The following is a 17,394-nucleotide window of genomic DNA, read 5'->3' on the forward strand; positions in this document are numbered from 1 at the left end:
CAGCAACCGGCGATTTTCGAAAGTGATATCTTTTTTATAGTATTCTCGCTATCTCTCGCTACCTCTTCTCTTCGATTCGCGCGACAATTTCGGTTGAACGTTCGTTAATCTAAAGAAAAATGCGGTCACGGATCATAAGACGCAGCCGCATTACGGACGAGCAACGATCGAGGCCGACCAACATAATATCTGTATTTGAATATAAAACGTGGCGTGCGCCGATGGGTCGATGGTGAAACGAGAAGAACGAACAAATACGCAGCGATTCTATGCCAACGGCCTATTATTTTCGTATCGATACGCGCGTCGATAAAATGTGTTGTTTGCGCGGAAGTCCTGAGTGATGATAATCATCAGTGTTTAGATATATAAATATATTAAAATAAAAAATATCTCGGAAATCACTTTCCCAGATAGACGCATTCTCAGAAATATTGGAATGACAATATCATTACCAAAACATCAATAATTCCAAGATACGAGATACAATGTTCAGCCAGTGTTCCCAAGATTGTGAAATGGATAAATGCATAGTAAATTAAAATAATGATGCATTCTTGGAATACCGTCTAGCAGAGAAGACTCGTCAATTTAAGCATAAACTTCTCATCTGCAAATAAAGATCCAGTAGATCCCAGATTAATAATTGCTCGTGATTGATTGCGACGAGAAAAAAAATGTAACGATATACGTGCTCCCGCCAGTTAAATACTAACTGCTGCTTTTAATGCGTTGGATTCATTATGCAGGTAATTCTTACGGGTAAAGTATCGTGAGAAAAAGCGTGTACTCGACACTCAGCATATGTAATCTCGCGTTACGTCCAGGCATATAAGCAAATTAAACTGACAGCTTGAAATTAACGTTAATGCGACACTACTTAAATGAATTGTCGATCACGCGCGGTAATAAATAGTCTTAGTGATAATGCAACAATGCGTTGTTATTGCAAATTAAAATATATTTTATCCGTTTATGACTGAGCAACGAACGAAAACATTACCTCACATGTTTATCGTACTTGTGTTCACATCTGTATGATATTGTATTGCAAAAGAAAATCGACGGATTTTGCAGAAGAGTAACATTTAATAATGATCGCGCGGATACTTGTTAAATTATTAAATAATTGTTAATAGGGATTTCCTCTATCAGGATATTACAGTTGTGACAATATAAAAAAATATTTTTTTTTTATTTTAATATCTTCTTAGTTTTATATCATAGAGAAACAAATCTGAATCCGCCTTTATCTCTTTTCATAATTCATTAAGTAATTAATTTTAATTGCTTTTTCGATATTAATTATTTCTTTTCAATTCCAAGAAATAGATGCACGTTATCATTATAATCGTGTAGATATTCATATATTTACGTACAAATTTTTGCAAGTAGTCGCAAGATGAAGCAAAATGTGATCAAAGATACATCACTACGGAACTAACTACTGGCAAGCTTGTGAGATCAGAACCAGTCCGAAAGCAACGCGAACGTAAACTGACCGAATAAAAACGAGATGCCGGTTTTTAAGGGGACATCGGAAGAATGCAGATATAAAAGAGGGAAGTTGCGGCAATGAACCTGGGGACGGGGTCCCTGACTCCATGAGAAACTCCCAAGACGGTTCTTTCCATTATTCCGGCCGCAGTGAAGTATCACTCCTGCAGGTGGACCTTGAACCCTCGTGGAGACCATCGACTGTCGTTTGACGGTCGTATGTGAACGCACTCTTCGCAGGAGTACGCTTTATGCTCGTTACGCTTGCATGTGCAGCGAGCGGATCGATGCGTAAACCGTCTTCCCATCCTTCCGAGAGTCCGAGTAATATTCGCGATATAACTGTAAGAGACACAAGAAACGAACTTGTCCGCAGTGCAATGTACCTGTATTAAATGATACGTTAAATGTGTTAAATAAAAATGAACAAAAATACTTAAACTATCTGCAATCTTGGATTATCGTTTTCAATTTTTTGCAATCATGCTAACTGTAGAAAATATCTCTAACAAAAAAGTATAATTATATGATATTAGTAAGACTCGTGAAATGAATTCTGCCAGAGTAGTGGTCAATTACTTGAAGTCGCAAGCATACGAAGACGGCGTGTCTAATTGAAAATTATTAGAAACTCACGGTATAGTGTAATAGTTCTCATATGCGTACTTCCTTTCAGTTTTACTGCTCACCCCGTCGCTCAACGAGCTCATTTCCTCCCTCGACCTCTGATCCGGTTCATGGTCGGTCATACTCTAAATCTCTTAAATTATTTAATACCAAATCGAGAACCATTTAAATTAAATTTGCATTTATTTTATATTCGGAACAGTTATCTAATTTTTCTCTGTCGAAAAGATCAAATCCGATTTCTCTAATTTAATATAATAAAAGATTAAGCAAAATCAAGTCAAACTAGATGATTACCATGATTAATATAAGATATGTATGACATTTACTATTTGTTACATAATACAAACATATAAATAAAACATATAACACTTAGGAAGAAAGAAAGAAAACTATCTTTTTCTACTATTGTGCAATTTATTTAAATTATATAAAATGCTGCAATTAGTAAATAATATAGCAATAAAGCATATTATTTAAAGAATAAAAAATATGTAGTAATTACTAAATTAATTAAATTAATTTTCCGTGAAAGGATATTCTTTCGGTCTTTTCAATCTCGAGAAATCCCACTGTCACAAATTATAATGTTTCGGATTAAACGATCACGTTCTATATTTACACGCACAGTCACCAGAATTATTTCCCGCCCACTCGTGAACTTTATTAACGCGTCTCGTCAGCGAAGGATCAATTTACATGAATCATACTAAATTCGCTCGGTCAGGCTGGCCAAAGTTTTCTGCAGAGTTGCTATTGACTTTCTCATTTTACATCTCATCGCTGCTGACTCTGAAAAATTGCATTGTACTTTTTTGAATATCATTAGAGAAATATATCATTTTCTTCATCGTGCAAGCGATGTTACACATCACCCATTGGTCCCTCATTAAGTCATCCGATATCGCGTAAGTCGCGTATTAAGCGGATAAACAATTGATGTTACCGGCAAAGAAGCAGTCGATGCTGTTTTTATTGGCCATTGTTTGCCATGGATCTTTGTCTACCATAAGTCTGCCTGTTGTAATGAGCACCTTGAAATAGCTACAAGCGTTTCTACATATCAGATCGACATGAATTGGAACACCTACTTCGTAAATTATGGATCCACATTCAAATGGAGGCCACAATTAAATGTGCGAATTAAAGTTATTTATCGCACATAAAAATGCGACGAAGACACGGTGATCGTGGTTCAAATTATTACAGTTGCAAAAATAGGTTTACTTTTTCAAAAACACAAAATTTTCTTAAGAACAGAAGTCAGTTATACACAAAATTCAATATAAGTCCAGTTTCATCAAGAAATCATAAATTTTAAAAACATGCAAAACCTAACATGTGCAATCTTTCCGGAATCTTGGAAACTATTTAGGCCACTTTCAAAGTAAATGATACATCATCATGACGTAAATTCGCGAATTCGAAAGTATCATCGATCGTACAAGATAATACAAGAATCTGACAGTGGTCCTGCCGCTGTCTCACAGGAATGGAGCTTGGTCAAGGTCAAACGAGGTCAGGCATCTTGAATTTCACCGAGGAAACCCTTTCACGCCCGCTCACGATGGAGAACGATGGAGATTTCACCATTCATGATCGACGTCGTCGAAAGAAGCCTTACCTCGGGGATATATTTACGCGGGAATTAATTAGCCCAATTTGCCATGGGAAAAGATGTAGTAGCAGGTGTCGCAAAACGCAAGCTATTTCAGAATGCGTCACACGAGTACAAAAATAAACCGCATGTGACCTCTGTGAAGTTGGCCCCCCTTCTTCAAAATTTGAAAAAAATAAGCCCAGTTCTGATTGCCCCCCGAAGAGTTCTAGAGTTCTCAGTCCTTTTTAGAAAGAGTTCTGCCATTTAAAGTAACGAAAACACCATTTGAAACATCGGGGGGGGGCTAACTTCACGAAACTGAAAATTCAAACGGCTATAACGTTTTTGTTTTTAATTTTAGCGCTTTGAACCTTAAGAATAATTTGTAGAACTCTTTGGGGGGCCATCAGAACTCTCAATAGAACTCCGGATTTCCAAAAAAAATTTCGGACCCAGAACTTTCAAAGTGCCAGAACTTTTTTTTTCGATTTCAGAGCATTGGTTCTTAGGGATAATCGGTAGAACTCATTGGGGGGCCATCAGAACTCTCAACAGAACTGCGGAATTATTAAAAACATTTTCGACCTGTGGGACTTAGAAATTTTCGAACTTTGAAACTTCAAGTCGCCAGAACTTTTTTGTTTTCGACTTGAGCGCATCGAGTATTAAGGATAATCGTTAGAACTCTTCGGGGGGCTACCAGAACTCTGAACAGAACTGCGGAAGGATTTGAAAAATTTTTCACTTAGAAATTTTCGAACTTTGAAACTTCAAGTCGCCAGAACTTTTTTGTTTTCGACTTGAGCGCATCGAGTATTAAGGATAATCGTTAGAACTCTTCGGGGGGCTACCAGAACTCTGAACAGAAATGCGGAAGGATTTGAAAAATTTTTCACTTAGAAATTTTCGGACTCTGCAACTTCGAGTAGCCAGAACTTTTTTGTTTTCGACTTGAGCGCATCGAGTATTAACTCTTTCTAAAAAGGACTGAGAACTCTAGAACTCTTCGGGGGGCAATCAGAACTGTGCTTATTTTTTTCAAATTTTGAAGAAGGGGGGCCAACTTCACAGAGGTCCGCATGTGGCTCAAGAAGCAGAGTACTTAATTTTTTATGCTCTAACGATGATGGAAAGATGTTACATATTTTGAGCTAAACAAAAATATCAAAAATCAAATCACTTTCATCATTATGTCACAACTGACTGATACATTGACAGCGAGTGACAGCTATAACTGTTATGTAGAACTGATTTTGTGATACGGCAGCTGACAGCTTCGCATACTTTTAAACTATATCGGTCCCATCGAAATTCTCAGTTATGCTCTAGCTTGCTTTTTCAGATATAAAAATGTGAAAATGAAATTAAATTCTATTTTTAATCATTGCAATCGATACATTGCATCTTCAAGTCTGTAAGTTTTGGTTGTTATGTCAGTGAAAATGCTTTTTCAACAAATGCATGATCTTTATGAAGTTTATAAAAAGAGGTAAATAAAGGCTGAACCTGTCATGTGCGTTGCATGCGGGTAGAAAAGTGGCTACAGATGCGGTTGCAAAACATTCGCCCGAGTGTAATATTCCTTAGAAGGCCAAGTCAAGAGGCAAACCTGAAAGACGCTAACGGACTTCGTGCTCCTCGACTGGGTGTCCCGATTGCCGCTCTAGGATGGCCATATACGAGAAGAGATCCGCGTATTATGTTGTGGAATGTTACTGATCAACGGGAGCTTCCTCGCTTCACTTCTAGTTCACCCGAGATTATCGTCGATCAATGCTAGATTTCTCGAAACCAGAGAGTCGTCAATCAACGAACGTATTCATGATTATCTTTCGCATGATACATATTCGCTGATTGATGCTGTATATTTTCGACAAACGGTTTAATTTAATCGGAAAACAATGTTCAGGGAAAATTATTGGCGTGTAAATGGAAACACAAATGTAAGCGGAATCTCTTCGCTAGGCGCGATAGATTATCAATACGAACGATAAGATTAAAATTGATCTCTTCGTCATCGGAAGCGCCATAATATTTCACATATTCCATTCCAATAAGTTTAATAACATGAATGCGGATTTCACTCGTTTAAGCGTCAAGAACAGACACTGAATTATGAGGTACCGTAATAATTACCAAATAAGAGGATGTCAAGGATATCCTCTCTCCGAACGAACTCAATCGCTACGTTGCAGAATGTTTCATTGCTATGAAGCCGAATCATGGTCGACAAAAATCCGTAATTAGCAACACATTCTCGTTAGGACGTCCAATAGTAGATACGTAACTGATTGATGAGAGTAATTTAAGGTCGCATTACCACATATGCGTTATATGTTTAAGTCCAATATCAAGATATAATTTTTGCATTTGCCATTGCATTATTTTTAGCCTTGTTACTCGAGTATAATTCAGAAACACACGGAAAACAAAACTGGGTTTACAAGAAAGTCGGTAATGTTTGTAATGAAAAAATAAAGGCATGACTATAGTTGACACAATGCTGATATCCAATATCAGTTTCAGAGTGGGTTCTTAATTTCCAATCGATAAATCTATAACTCTATGACTCAGAGAGATGCGATAGAGAGTTACTCATGTTTATATAAGGATAAAGCTCACGACACTAATACAAAACCGTATGTGTTAAGCTCTCATAATTTACAACATGTATTATAAAAATAAATTAAAAATATTGCTTTTCATCGGCTAATCACTGATTATTCGGTTATCTCATGACACTTTGATGACTGGATTACAAAATGTTCAGCTAATTGAAATCTTTAATTTCAAAAAACGTAAACGTAATCTTTAAATTTTTTCATCATTAGTAACGCATACTTTCGCTAGGAAATTTCAGAGATGTGAAATTTCCATCAGAAATATGAGAGGTGCTAACGATATTATGTATTTAATGATATTTAATGAATCTGTGAACCGTTTTCTCATGACGTTTCTTATTAAACGACTTGCTTTTACGCGGTATATTACGATATAGTGCGATCGCGTATCGCCTCTGGGTTTCCTTCAAAAAGAAGAATACTAACAAGAAGTTATATCTAGCACGAAAAAGAAGGAAACCCGATGAAAGGACGCGGACGGATGGAGGATGTGGCGTTATCAGTGTGGCTTTGAGCGAAACAGGACGTTGCACTAACTCTTCGACCGGATGATAGTCAGCTGACATATGTATATACGTGCCGATCGGTGTCGTCGGCTTTGTTTGAATTCCTCTGGGTGTCCCAGTTAATAATTATGCATGCCATACGAGTGATACACGTATATACATATGCGCCGAGTAGATACGCTTACTGTAATAACATTCCGATGATAAGTACGATTGGCTAATTAAAGCTCTTTGTGCATTAAATATCTCATTACGCTACGCTTCACATAAGCGATAAGTACAAATAAATAATACGAGAAGGTGTTTTTAATAAAAGTAAAATAAATTTAAAAAAATATTTAACGATTTTTAAGCAAGATGTGAAAATAATGAGATAGATTATGATGGTTCCAGATTTTTACGTCAACAACGAATTGTTAGATTTACATTTCCCACGATTAAGTAAGAAAGTTTAAGTAAGGTATTCTCTTATTGAAGGATAAGAATACTTTCTCTGCATGGAGGAAATAAAAATAATTAATTATTATCCATTGCCATTCTAAAACTAACGGTACTCTCACACGAGAAACGTATTACGTGTCGCATACTACTTTTATGTACAGTAATTTATGCGGATGTTATGCGATATAATGCTCGATATTATGCAATTCATTATAGGATTGTGAAGGTTAATTAGCATACTGGACGACTGCATATGATATAATCCTATGTTAAGTAACTGCGATAATCCGACATGTGCAAATACAATTCTTATAATCGATATAATCGATACTTAATCGAGGAACAATCTACTGTTTAACTCTTCAGATAACAATACATATAGTTAAAATTATGTACTATGAAATGAGCAACATCATAAAAATATTTTTCAAGATAACATCCGACAGCAAAGAAAGAGATACACGTATAAAACTATAAAGCTATCACTCACTTTGAAACAACAAGTTCACTTTTACGTGGCAAGTTTCTTTCAAATTCCAACAATCCTACAATCATCGTTCTTACATTGCTGGCCAATTATATATCTCGCACATGTTTCTCGATGTGATAGCGTTATCGGACGTGCAATTTACACGTCTCAGATTTAATCCATATTTAATTAGAAGGCAAGTACAGTTGAAGCTGTGCAAGTGCTAACGTAGTGTGTAAACGCGTACCGTGTCCGTACATAATATACGAGGAAAACTTTGTGAACGTCACATCACTTTCTACAACACGATGCATGAGTCGAGTTGACTTGTTGCAAACATTTTGCGCTCCTCACGAATATACAGGGTGAGGCACCTAAAACAGGCGACCTGAATATCTCGGCTGTTATTGGTGATAAAAAAAAATGTGTCAGACCAAACTTGCATGGTTTCGAGGAACACATAATTTGTTCTAAATAGTTTTTTATTAGGTGAACGCGTAGAAGTCATATGAAGGTCAACTTCGTTTTTTTAAATGGTATGATGTTTTTTTACGTACCATCTAGTAGAGCGTTTGAAGATGCGCACATTGATCTACGGGTCAAAATCATTCAAGGTCACTGAAGGCCAACTGCAAGGGAAAATAATTTACTTTATATTGCCTAGAGTTCTCTGCTATTAAAAATACTGTAAACTCAGAAATGAAAAAGTTCTAGCCCTTAGAACTTTTTTCTTTTTCCGCGAAGTTCTGAGTTGTTGTTATCATTATTTATTATATTGCCTAGAGTTCTCTGCTATTGAAGATACCGTAAATTCAGAAATGAAAAAGTTCTAGCCCTTAGAAATTTTTTCTTTTCCGAGAAGTTCTGAGTTGTTGATATCTATATTTTTATAAATACCGTAAACTCAGAAATAAAAAAGTTCTAGCACTTAGAAATTTTAGCCTTCAGTGACCTTGAATGATTTTGACCCATAGATCAATGTACGCATCTTCAAACGCTCTACTAGATGGTACGTAAAAAAACATATCATACCAAAACGAAGTTGATCTTCATATGACCTTTATGCGTCCACCTAATAAAAAATTATTTAGAACAAATTATGTGTCCCTCGAAACCATGCAAGTTTGGTCTGACACATTTTTTTCTATCACCAATAACAGCCGAGATATTCAGGTCGCCTGTTTTAGGTGCCTCACCCTGTATAATTAACATATCTTATTACACGAATATATTTTTGTCGCTTGTAAATTCAGATTTAGTTTTAATAATGTTATTAATAACGAAATAGGGTAATTTTGTGTGATATCGGCTGAAACATTTTCCGTTGAATTTTATACCATGTCGATATTTACTTAAACACACTTGCAATAATAACAGAATTGAAAATTGAAAATATTTGATATTGTTAAGATTCACAGAAATTCGAGTCAGAGTCATTATTACTACTAAAGATTTTCCCAATCACTAGTGGATTTTTCCCCCTCAATGAAATCACTTTGCCACGGTGAAGGGACTCAACTGCAGCTAAGAATTCTCAACCTATCTACACAGTCTGTTTGCCGCAAATTTGCGCTAATTTATGCTCAAAAGTGTATGCTCAGTGCTTGACATACCCCCCTGTGTTCCTTATTTGTATCGTTAAAAGATATTCATAAATATGTTAAATACGAAACCAATTGTAAGAAAAGGACAAGGTTGCATTCGAATTCTCAGCCTCTTTCTTTGCATGATCTTTAGAATCGATCAAGGCCAAGAGATCTTTCCTCTCGCTTATCAAGCTCTTATGCGATGAAGGCGTGGCTATAAATTTCGTTGTGCACGAGCCAAGGTTATTGCATAAGCAATTACATCACGAAAATAGAGAGATCTAGTCTTCGAAATATCGCTCAATAAAAGACAATTAGACCACGTCTGCTTCGATGCAACGAGCTATATTTTATCGTATTTCATGTACCAGTTTTATTAGCCATCAACTTAAAACCTGTCTTCTTTTTATGTTTGGTGCTTGCCGAATACTGCATGAACAACGTATGCATTTTTCGCAGTATCTCACGAACATTCGTGGAAGTTGAAGTGAAGTTGATGAAGACTGCGCCACCCTGATAGATGTTCCAGTTTCTGCTTCGTTAAGCGATCGCTTTTTGTTCCGCATCCGAGTCGTCGGGTACCGATATTCTATTCTTTTTCAGCATTCTTAAATGCACCGTTATGTCGATTAGATGAAGCAGTGCAATTTCACGAATAAAATATGAAAATTGTATGCGTTCATGGTACGAGGAAGCGCTTGCGGCTTTGTGTATATATTCCTTTGTTCGTAATGTGTTGTACAGAAGGATATCGTTGCGCACCCATTAGATAAGGCAGCGATATCATTTCATAAATGAATATCAAATAACGCGAATCACATCCGGGAGACACTAATCACGATTGCAGTTTACTACAGCCATGTCTAACATCATCAACATTAGAAATTATTATTTATCATTACAATTTCACATTACATTAAATTGATTTATTTTTGCTTGTCTCGATTGAAAATACCAAAATAGTCTCTATCAAATGATCAGTTTTCAGCTTAAAAGTTCTTTAAAATAATCACATTTACAATTGTTCTATAGATGTGCAGAATATTTAAGTCGATGAAAATATTTCAATTAGAGAATTTTTATAATCGATTTACAATGAAATTAACAAAAATCTACATGTGATTTTTGTTATACATATATTAATTTAATATATACTAATTCATGTGTATCCAAACTCTATCTAATTGTTTTATAATTTGCAGAAAAGGCGTCGTTCTTAATTCAGCCTCCGATATCACTAGGCGAGAGAAAGTGTGCAATGACTGGAAAGTCCTGTATAATAACAAAATAAATCACAGACACTTGGATTTCCATACTTGATTAAAAGAAATGATTCACTTTTATATCCTAGTGAATTTCATCAAAACATAAATAGATCAATCTCTGCGTGTTATATGCTATTCATATAAAACCGGTATATCTAAATATTGAATATAAAAACTGAGGTTTCTTATACTTTGCCAAAGAGATAAAACAAAACGGTGAACGGTGAATGAATGGTATATCTGAGAATTTTGAATAAACTGGCTTTACATACGGTAATACAAAGAATATATTTCAGACGATAATGTTCAAAATATTAATAAAATAATTTATCACCTAAATATAGGGTGAAATCAGCAAGTGGCAAACGATATCAATATTATCGAAGAGTTATATCAAAGAATTATTAACAAAATGTTTTTATCATCATTCTGTGAAGGTAGCCTGACAGATATAAAGATATATAAATCCGAACTGGACTTGTCTCACGATGCAAACATGTACATTCATTGATCTTCTCAAAAATTAAAAGTCTCACTTTGATGTTAGTGATCATGATAATTTACAGTTTTCCCGGCGGAAGGCAGGATATATACTTGAACTATTAATCGGTAGTGCACATACGTACAATATGCACCAAGTTCGCGTGAGGCACGTCTATTAGACGAGCAACCATCTTGTTCGTGCATTAAAAACGCACATTAAAAACGGCAAATTAAACGTTAAGATCTGAGACTATCGCTAAGGAATAATCGCTACTCTGTTCGCGCGGATTCCCATTTCCGGATTATCTAATACGAGAAAGTAACGTTCCTCGGACGAATCGCGTCGATCGTGTGCCTAATTTCTCTCATTTTCCGCTGCGAATGTCGGACGCCTTCGGTTTCACTTGGCTTCACCGGCGAGGACGCGATGATGCGTTTTACGAGAAGGCTGGAAACGAGTGCTCGAGAGCGAGGCAGATTCCGCGTCGAACGTTTTAGAAAGCGTCCGCGCGATTTCGGAGACGTTTTATTTTGCGCAGCTCGCGCATCGATACACCTGTTACCCTCGTATCGCGGTTATCGAAGATGGATACAACATTCATTGGTATCTGATTGAACCTTAATCGATGGCACTTAAGCTTTTTGCGTAGAAAGCATTGTTACTTCTGCGAACAACACAAAAGTGATCTCGTGTCACTTATGTAAAATCAAGATCAATTTCGCAGTAATTCTATACAAAGATAATCTTATTTATCTCTCCGTTGTGACATCAAAAATAAGACCCCACGATTTTTAAAAAACGCATTATCGATATTCTTACAATATAATTACTATAAAATTTAGTTGATAACTAAAAAATTCTGTTTGCTCTTCTCTACCATGGACAATTATCAAACTGGACACCATTGCCATTCATTCTCTATATGACTGGAGACTGTTAAATTGACGAGTGTCACGAGGTATTATATTTGCGTGACAGTAATGATTAATTCAACGTTTGTCTAAGTGCGGTCAATAATGTTCAGGACACACGACGACGCCACCGTTACACGTGTCGTATAACGGTTTAATGAGAATTCTCGCCGTCAAGTGTGTACACTGAGAAGAAAAGCGAGATGCAAAATGTAGGCCGGATAAGCCGCGAAGTGTACAGGATGTCATGCAATTTTCCCGCGTTTCCTTTCAGCTGAGAACTCCTTCATTAACTCGAAGACAATCTTTTTGCAACTTTTAACACTCTAATGTAAATACTTCTATAACTGATCTACTAATCTCATATTTTAAATTCTTTCAAAATTAATTGTGAATTAAACGAAAAATTATTTCGTTGCGCTTTACAAATCTAAAACACGAAACATGTAAGACACCCTATATGCACGAATTGAAACGTGTTTGAAATATTTAAAACCAATTAAAATTCGACCGACATTACAGGTGTAGCCTTTGTCGAGCGACGTGTCTATTTATTCTATCACGACGCATTAAAGAAAGTGAGACAGACTTAAACTGTCTTACGCGCCATGCACGTGAAAAGAAAGTTACCGGTACTAGATTTCTATTGAACTATATTGATCGTTGCATCTTCTTTTGCGGTGGCAACAAGTGATTTAATGAATTTGGTTTAATGGATACCTACTCTCCCATAGAACAAAAACGTTAAAACGGAACAGCGACAAAAAAGATCCGTAACTCTTTCTCATTATTTGCGCTACCGTGTTCTGTTAGCTCATATTAACGTTTCATATTAACTTCCTATAGGAAAAACGCGTTTTATTTAAGACACGGTTCATGCTTTCCTTATAAAGTTATCCCGGTCTGTAATTGCAGCGAAAGTCAATGCACAATAATGCTATCGAAAATATAAAATGTAATGTCAACTTAAAAATTTAATATTTTTAAATTACTATAGATTTAATATTTTAAGGTTGCTCTATCTAACGTAATAGTATAATATAGTAACATTTTCATTTTTTTATTAAATAAAAAAGTAGAGATTAATATAAGTTAGATTTCTCTAGATTCGTGTCTCTAATTATTACGGCTTCTTTATATACATTTAGAGACGGAATTGATTGATTAAGTACATCTGATTAGCGCATTTATACATATTTCAGACATTCTCTTTTCTGCTAATTAACACTGTCTTCGACAGAGAAAGAATAACGTATGCATCATTAAAAATAAAATCCTAAGTCTTCCAGCGATAAATATCTATATCGATTATCGTTATAATCGCGTTACAATTAACAATTTAAGCAAGCCTCTGGCGCTTCTCACATTCCTGAAAAGAATGCAATTGGTGCCTCACCTTAGGCTTCTCGCGCTTTCTCCTGATGATGAGACCGTCGTTCTCTATGTAATCCGGCACGTCTTTTCTGTTACTGAAGTTGAATACCATCGTGTTGTTCTGCTGATTCCATGGTTTCGTGTCCCAGAGACCACCACCGCCGCCACCGCCACCGCCACCGCCACTCGCACTCGTCTTCTTCGTTGGCTGTATCTCGTCGGCGCTCTTCAAGCTCACCACTACCTTAGTCGGCTGTTCGATACTCTTCACCCGATTGATCAGGTTCTTCTCAAGCTCGCGGTTGCTCAAATTCTGTTGCGGATGCTGCGCCTTCGTCGAGACGAGCGGCCGTATGATGCCGATCTGCTTCTGCGGCGGCGAGAACTCGCTTTTCTGTTGACACTTGTTCGTTTTCGCCTCGTTGTTGCTCTGTGAATACGATGTTGTTGTCGTCGCGGTCGTGATGGTAGGCACGGGCTTAATCAAACCCAAACTGCAGATTGCCCCGATCGGTTTGCTCTCAAACACGATTTGCTTCTCCTCGGGGTCTTCCCTGCTATCATCGAGCCTTTCCTCGCTCTCGGGTTCAAGCCTTTCTTGCGATCTGGATGTCGTCTCAGAGGATGTCACGTCGTTTGCTACACCTGACAAGCTCGTTTTGCCACCGAGTTCCGTCTTTGTGCAGCGATCGTCCGTCTCTGGCGCACGCTCGTCCGCTGACTTCTGGCCATTTTGCTTCATGCCCGGCAAGTAACTCTTCTCGCGCGTTGGTTCGTCACCAAAATTGAACTGCATCGTTGTACCGGCTCTGCCGATGTTGTCCAAGGCCATTTTAGAGATACTCCTTGGCCCATCCACGACTTCCTTGTCGACTTCTTTGTCCTCGTCATCGCCGGGTGCAACGCGACTCGGCTTCGCTTCTTCTTTCCGTTCTGCGTTGGTGGACGGCTCTGGCAACCGCGTTTCTCGAGAACGTTCGATTTTCGTTTTCGGAAGCTCCTTTTCAGTCTGAGAACGAAGAGTTTTCGTGGAATCCGATTCCGCCTTTGAGGATTCTCGAACCGGGCTAGGTAGCGGTGGTTTGTGAAGCGGACTCGGGATCTGAATACGGGTCGAATCTTTGACGGGCGAAGAGGGACTTTGCGTACCCTTTAATGGCGACGGCGGACTCTGCAGCCTGGGCGACGAAACTCTCGGCGATACCACCGGCGTGATTGGTGGCGATTTGACGGCGATTTCCAGGTGCGAAGATTTTGCCGGTTTGGCAATCTGTGCCGGCGGTTCCGGGCTGTTCGCTGGCGAGAATTTCAGCTTGTAACACGTAGGTTCCGGTGACGGCGATGGCGAATGCGATTTCTCGATCTGCTGGAACTTGCTGACCACCGACGAAACCGATTGCACGATCGAATCCGTGATCACGCCGTCCATGTGATACTCCTGCTTGCCATCCTGCGTCTCGATCAGCTCCGCCGTCGGTTTGTGCGGCAGGACGATCTTCTTGGGGGATCCGGGGATCCCGGGACGAGCCCCACCGTTGATGAAGGGCTTCGGTTGCACCGGCGGCTTCGACATCATCAGCTTCTTCTGATTTTGCGCCTTGAACGTGTCATTGATGGTCTTGAAAGTGGCAACCTTCGCGGCGACCTCGCCCTTAGGCTTCAGCTTCTTCGCGGAGACCTCGAAGATCCTCATCGTGGTCTTGACTAGATCCGGCGGCGGCCGCTCCGTCTCCGCCAGCACCGGCTTGATCCGCTTCGGTTTATTCACTGGTTTGGGTCGCTCGAGTTCACCGAGACGGCTCTCGATCTTTATAGACGTGCGATCCACGAGGATGATGTGATCGTTGACCGGCTCTTGGCGTACGCCGTTCGTCGTCGGCCGCGCGAGCGGCGCCTGGCGCGTCTCGTCCGCCGTCGCGCTGTTGTACCTCATCAAAGTCTCGACGCTGCGCGCCCGCTTCATCGAGTCGTTACCCCGGCAAACGTTCCGGTACCTATCGGTCTTCGTGCCGACGACGCCGCCGCTCCCGCTGCTCGTGGAGTCGCCGCTTCGTTTCGTATACTTCCTGCTAGCGGTGGTTCTCTCGTGAGCGGATGCCTCGTCGTCGTCGCGATCCAGCAGATCCTCGAGGCTGGCCGCGCGCCGGAACCGTTGCACCGACGTGCGGCACTTGCTCGTCTCGCGCCGAGTGAGGTTAAGGTACTTGCTCTTGAGTCTATTCACGATCCCCGGTCCGTACTGCAGCTCCTCGGAACTGTCGCTCTCGGTAGCGTCGTCGCTGGACGCGCGGCTCGCTGGTACCGCGCGCGATTCCCTCAGCATCCTGAGCGGATTAGCCGCGCCGAACGGGACGCTGGCGTCCTTCCCGCGCGCGGTTCCGATGGCGCGAACTTCGTTGTGCTGTGGCGGTGCGCCGTCGTCGCCATCGCTCATCCTCGCGACCGATCTCGCCGACTTGCCGTCCATCCTCGGCGCCGCGTCCTCGCTCTCGTCACCAGCCACGCAGTCCGACGATTTCCGCTCCGATGTGTCCGCGAACTTGGCCGGCGCGCCGTTCACATCCTCCGCGTCCATGCAGAGCGTCGCGTCCGCCTCGAGACGCATGTTGTGCGCGACTGACGGCGCGAAGTCGGCGGCTGTCGCGACTGCCCCGACGCTGGTGGCGCCACTGGTCGGCGGCCTTCTCGCGGGGTGCGACGGGGGGCAGGAGGGCAGCGACGCGCTTCCACCACCGACACCGAGGACCGCGACGGTGTCCTCGCTGCTGGTCGCTGTCGTCGAGCGTGCCGCGCGAAGCGCGCCGGTTACCGCGCGATGCTCCTGGGCCGCCCCGGCGTTCTGCTCGGCGAGGCCGTCCGCTGCGGTCGCGCACGCCGACGACGCGCCGATCACCGCGCTACGTAACTTTACGCTCGCGCCGTTGTTCGCGAGGACCTTGCTCTGCTGACGACGACGTTGTATCAGATCGCGCTTCCACTGCGGCACGTTGCTGTTGCCGTTCGTCTCGTTGCCGGCGTTCGCCGCCGCGTTGCTGCCGGTGGTAGCCATATTGGACGCGCGACGTCGGCAGCTCCGTTTCTCCCTCTCTTCCTCCCTCGCTCACTCGTGCTCCTTCTTGTCCCCGTCGTCGCCCGATCCCTGGTCGTCGTGGCTTCCTCGCGCGTCCCTCTAGACCGCGGGGACGCTCCTCTTCATCCTCTCGTTCACTGGCACGCGATTCCTACCGGGCGCGCACGATCGCCGGAAAATCGATGACCGCCGCGACACGCCACGAGCATACGGTCGAGCACGCGCGCGCGCACACGTACGATCCGGGCGAGAGTACCGAAGAGTACCGATTGTCGTTTCACCGTCCCGTTCCTCTCGAGGATACCTACATGCTTTCAGGATATCTAGCGGTGCGTCCCCTCGGTCGATCGCCACGAAAGGAATCCGCCGCCTCCAGGCGAAAATCGATCGCCTCTCACCCTACCTATCTCTGTCTTTATCCCGCGCCAAGCAAGAGCACACCGCCGTCGCGCTTCGCGGGAGCGTATCCGTCCACCCGCCGCTCTCGCGGCCACTCTACCGCGCGTTACCGCGGCTTGAGCCGCGCGAAGGATCGTACCCGTGCCGCGACGTATGGCTCCGTTCTCACGCGCGACTGCGACAGCGACCGACACGCACGGAGCGGATAACGGCGCGACACGATGGAGCCGCGTCGCGAACGTCCCGCGCGCGATCGAAACGCACGGCCGTCGCTCTCTACCGCGCGACGACTGGCACGCCGGGCCTCCCGGAGCAACGCGACTGCGGCGGCTCCGCGCGGGGCTCCCGGTCCGCTCTCGACGAAATCGAAAGTATCCGGCCTGCCGTTCGTTCGCTCGCTCGCGCGCGCGTGCACGTGATCCCGCATACGCGAAGCCCTTCAACGAACGAAAGGCAAACGCGCTCGCCTGCCCCGCGACCCCGCCGCCGCCGTTCGCTGGAGATCAACCTCTCTCTCTCTCTCTCTCTCTGTTTCCCGCGCCCT

At 41.8% G+C, this 17,394-nt stretch overlaps 1 protein-coding gene across 1 annotated transcript in view; it reads right to left on the reverse strand.

Moving 5' to 3' along the window:
• Positions 1–16,994, reverse strand: part of LOC105277822 — a 31,152-nt gene extending 14,158 nt beyond the window's left edge. Inside the window, exon 1 of the mRNA XM_011336472.3 lies at positions 13,404–16,994. Coding sequence (XP_011334774.2) covers positions 13,404–16,430 — 3,027 coding nt within the window. The 5' untranslated portion in view covers positions 16,431–16,994. The remainder of the gene's footprint in view (positions 1–13,403) is intronic.
• Positions 16,995–17,394: the final 400 nt, after the last annotated feature.

The sequence above is a fragment of the Ooceraea biroi genome, chromosome 1, assembly GCF_003672135.1.
Source record: "Ooceraea biroi isolate clonal line C1 chromosome 1, Obir_v5.4, whole genome shotgun sequence".
In the NCBI taxonomy this organism is placed as follows: domain Eukaryota; kingdom Metazoa; phylum Arthropoda; class Insecta; order Hymenoptera; family Formicidae; genus Ooceraea; species Ooceraea biroi.